Source organism: Penaeus chinensis, chromosome 31 (assembly GCF_019202785.1).
Source record: "Penaeus chinensis breed Huanghai No. 1 chromosome 31, ASM1920278v2, whole genome shotgun sequence".
NCBI lineage: Eukaryota > Metazoa > Arthropoda > Malacostraca > Decapoda > Penaeidae > Penaeus > Penaeus chinensis.
Window position 1 is genome coordinate 36,351,576 of NC_061849.1, and position 5,000 is coordinate 36,356,575.

At 46.9% G+C, this 5,000-nt stretch overlaps 1 protein-coding gene across 1 annotated transcript in view; it reads right to left on the reverse strand.

Moving 5' to 3' along the window:
* Positions 1 to 2,235: 2,235 nt before the first annotated feature.
* Positions 2,236 to 5,000, reverse strand: part of LOC125042214 — a 22,061-nt gene continuing 19,296 nt past the window's right edge. Inside the window, exon 5 of the mRNA XM_047637715.1 lies at positions 2,236 to 5,000. This exon is cut by the window's right edge and continues 24 nt beyond it. Within this exon, the coding sequence (XP_047493671.1) occupies positions 2,913 to 5,000 (2,088 nt within the window). The 3' untranslated portion in view covers positions 2,236 to 2,912.

Below are 5,000 nucleotides of genomic sequence, written 5' to 3' on the forward strand. Positions count from 1 at the left end.
AAGGCACATGGGCGATTAGTGGGCCGGAACTGAGGTCGGTGCCACGGGCGGTTCTGAGGAATGAGACTGTGGTCCGGCGAGACAAATTGACGGGCGTTAACGCAGGCGTGGGCGCGAGCGAGGAGACGAAGCCAGCGCCCTTGCATGCCTTTTGAACACCGCCACCAACATGTGACTGATGCCTCCTCCCCATGGCGGCCTGAAGCTCACACGCACCCTCGATGACAACACTTATGGACATCCGTAGTCCTACCTATACACCTGGCACATACATGATGTATGCTGAAGTAATCATCTACAGGAGTACGGAGTACATTATGAAAATGGCCATTTCCTGCTGCTCCTTCGTTAATTATTTATACAAAGTTCCTTAAATGCATGCCTTTGCAAATATATACTAGTCAACTTTCAAGCCCGAAGGCAGTACCCATTCTCACCTTATCTTTGACATTATAGTTCTATTCCTCTTGTCTTCTCTCATCTCTATTCACTTAACATTGCAATCTCTGTTTACCCAAAACCCAATTGAAATTGGCATTCGAAACAAGCAAATTCTCATCGCGATAACCACGCCCGACTCAAAGATTTCCATTTCATAAATCAAACAGTGGCAGCGCAAGACGTAACCGGTAATGCAACGAACTGCAATTCCCCCTCAGGTTGCATGATTCTCAATATATATCAACTGCAGATAAAACATTCCCCGCCACTTATGATAATCTCTCCCTGGTAACTGTTTCGCCATCGACAACAGGTGGGGAATCCCGTCACTAGATGGCAGTAAAAAATAAAAGCAAATCTGGGCCTTCAGGGATTTATCGTTCCTGTTCACTGCCGCCGTATTGCGTGCTGTCTGTGGCCGGAGTCGTAGCGCCGATGTGACTTTTTCTCGGTATCGTTATTGTCTCCGTGGCTTTTATCTGTTATTGCTATTCTTCTTGTTGTTGTTAGCTATATCTACTTTACTATTCTTGTTGTCGGTATATCATCATTATCATCATCATCAACATGATCATCATCACCATCATCATCCTCATCCTCATCCTCATCCTCATCCTCATCCTCATCCTCATCATCATCATCATCATCACCATTACCATCATCATTATCATCATCCTCATCATTACCACCATCCTCCTCCTCCTCCTCCTCCTCCTCCTCATCCTCATCATCATCATCATCATCATCATCATCATCATCATCATCATCATCCTCATCATCATCATCATCATCCTCATCATCATCATCATCATCATCATCATCATCATCATCATCATCATCATCATCATCATCCCCATCACCATCTCCATCACCACAACCATCAATATCATCATCATGACGGAAAAGAAAGATACAAAACACGTTTATTGAGAAATGATGTTGCGTTTCGACATTTTCCGGAGATATTAAAGTCAAGAAAATCTGTTTAATATTTCAATAAATCTATAAGGAATATAATGTTGTTTTTTTTATACCAATGTTGTTGTTTTTCTGTTGCTTCGCCATCGTTATTTTCATTATTATTTCCTTTATCATTAAAAAAAAAATCGTTCGTGTTATCATCATTAACATTATAGCAGATTATTTTGTTTTTATCTTAATGTTATCATCATTACTTGCGCTCGAAATAGCACTGAAATATCACTGTCATTGTAGTTCATATTAAGGTTATTATCATTATCGTCAATATCATTCCTCTTGTTTTCTGCAACTTCACCCTCTTCTTCACCGAAATCAACTTGACCATCACTATCTTCATCTTCATCATTATCATCTTTACTATCATCTTTAGTAATAATAATATCAATAATAATATTATGTTATTAATATTATTATTAACATTATTATTATTATTATTATCATCATTATTACCATTACTACTTCTATTATTATTATTTTTATTATTATTATTATCATTATCATTATCATTATCATTATCATTATCATTATCATTATCATTATCATTATCATTATCATTATCATTATCATTATCATTATCATCATCATCATCATCATCATCATTGTTATCTTTATTATTGCTGTTAGTGGTGTTGATTGTTATGTAAAAGTTTTCATCATCACCACCTCCGTCTTAAACATTTTTTTTATCAAATTATCATTGTTTTTTCATCAATATTGTTGCTATGAATATTGTAGCTGCTACAGTGCCATAATAGGCAGCAATCCGACATTTTTTACCTAATGATAGCTAAGCACCTAATCTTAAACAGATAGTGAGTTTTTAAAAATTTATTTTCATTTACAGATAAAAATCAACAAAACATAATTGTACCTAATCTAGTATTCTAACCTTCAGGTAAAGTCACAGTCCTTTTGTTTTGTTTAGAAAAGAACTGTTTGGTCTTTATACTTCTTGGCAATAAAATACATAATTGAAAACACTGAATCGCAGCAGAACAAAAGCATAAAATACATAGAATAAAAAAGTTACAAGTCTAGAAGCTTCTCTAAATGGATATCAACTATATGCCTCTCCTTGCAAAACATTCATTGCACTCTGGGCATCTGATTTTTTTCTAGTTTTTATTGACGTGTAATTCCTTGGTCTAACTCTACCTGTCACCTTGAATTTGATAGAGATTGCTGCACCAGTTTTGCTTTTTACAGAAAGGAATTTATGTTACATCTTAAACTGATAAGTTGTAAGGAAATGCCCGTAGGATGATACACAGAGTTTTTGTTTTTTTCTTTTTTTCTTTTTTGAGGCCAGAATGTGAGTCTCTATAGTCTCATGCCCAGAGGCAACAAAGCCTAGCGGTCAATACTGCCCCTATACAAAAAGTGCGGTGGTACCATCGTTTATCACAGATCGACACTGAAATCATCATCATAAATCTACGTCATGATTCTAATATCTATCACACAAATTACTCCCAACGTTGTACAAGTAATCAGTGAAGGACTGGCCATGTCCTGCGGTTCTGGGAATTCGGCCAGTAGTACAGTTCTTTGAGAAGGCTCGGCCAGAAGCCCTGTTGCGGCGGCGGCGGCGGGGGCGGGCGCGAGGACCCTTCGGCGTCCGTCGCGTTGGACGGCTCCGGGGACACGTACGGCCACACGGCGTCGGTCGAGGCTTCCCCAGAGGAAGCGGACTCGGTGGCAGAGGAAGGGTCTGCCGCACTAGCCGAGGACTCTGGCGTCGGCGAGGACAGGACCCACACTCGCAGGGTCGTGTCCTGCAAAGCCCCTCCGCCGTCCAGCGCCCCGAGGTCGGAATGGGGCCCGCCGAGCGGTTCCTCCTCGGCGCCGTGAGGATCCAACACAGACAGCTTCAGCTTCATCGTGCTGCCGTGCTCTCCGGCGGACGGTCTTCTAGAAAACCCGATCTCGTTCGATATGATATTCTCCTGGGATGTCGAGTTCCTTTCACCTTTACGGTCTATTGCTTGAGGCTTTTGACTTGTAGAGTTTCTCACTGGACCTGCAGATCCTGCGTCTTCCGGCCCCTGCGAGGTATAGTCCTCGTCCATAAAGGCATAGTCTAAGGGAAACTGCCCAGTGGTCTTCGGTGTCTGGTCTTGAACGCTGACCGTCACTGCCTGAGAGGTGCCGGGAGGCTTAGGCGCCTCTAGCAGGCTGCTGCCCCAGGGCACAGGCGGGCGCGGCGGCCGCCTCTCCCCTGGGACGAATCTCGGGGGCTGAAGCTGCGTCGGGGGCACGAGGAACTTTATGAGGTTGATTAGGTCCACCAGGCTCTCCTCGCCTCCGGACTGCTGGGCGCCTTCGGTCGCGTTATCCCCCAGTTTCCCCAGCTGGAAGGGCCGGTTCCCCTTGCGATAGTAACCTGGCATAAGTTGCGGGTAACGACCTTCAGATGTACCAGGAGATGAGGCTGACGGAAGATTATCTAATTCGTTAAACTCAACTTCAGTCTCTTCGCTGTCGACCTTTGTTGAATTTGTCTCGGTGGTCTCGGGGTCACGGCTGACTGGAGGTTCCACAAAGCGATTAGGTTTATAGTGGGACGACGCCCCTATGTTGGGCTGCAGAGGTCGGAGAGGCTTGACCTTATGGTGCGGATAAGGCCGTCTGTTGACGGGTCTGAAGGGCCTGGTGATGGGTCTCTTCCCGTAATGAGGTCGGAAAGGGGGCCTCTGAGAGCCAGGGGGCTGGACATACACCCAGGACCCGGGGTAAGGGGGGCCCACGGACTGGTGCGGGAGAGGATGCGCAATGGGGGGACGACCTGTCACCACGGCGGCCTGTTGGGTCCCGTTCGTGCCCTCGATAGCATTCTCTGAGGATTCTGAAGGAGGCTGTGATGGCGAAAGACGTGTTGGTAAAGGACGGTAAATCACTGGACGAGGAGTTGGCGGGTAGGTGTTCGACGGGGTCGTCGTTGGGAAAGCCGAGGGGGTCGTCGTTGGGAAAGCCGAGAAGGTCGTCGTTGGGAAAGCTGAGGAGGTCGTCGTTGGGGAAACCGATGAGGTCGTCGCTGGGAAAACCGAAAAGGTCGTCGCTGGGAGAGCCGAGGAGATCGTCGGCGGGACGGATGATGGTGGCAAAGACTGGGCTAAAGTCGTTGGGTCTTCAGGAAGTTCTGTGGACAACGTCGAGGCTTCCGAGAACAGGATGGTCGGCTGAGGAGGCGGTCGGGACGCGACAAGTGGTCGGGCTGTTTGCGTCGTGACGAACAAGGCCCAGGGATTGTTCGGGATAAGGAATGCAGAGGGCGAGGTGGGCTGCTCCTCGGCAGACGGTCGGGAGTCCCTCGGAGGCAAAATCGAAGGACGCGGCGTCCGTGAGAGCGGTGGCAAAGAGGAAGGCTTGGAGGAAGAGGAAGGATACGTTTGCGTCGCAGGACCCTTGGGCGTGGTGACCGTGGGCGGAGGCCTGGCCGAGGGCGGCGGGGGAAGCGCCTCGTAGGACAAAGAGTTCGCTGGCGCAACGCTGGCGAAGGAGGCGATGGGGGACCTAAGAGAGCCCTCCGTCAGCAGCGACAGGGCTGTGAGGGCCGGGGACTCCGTCGTCGTCGTCGT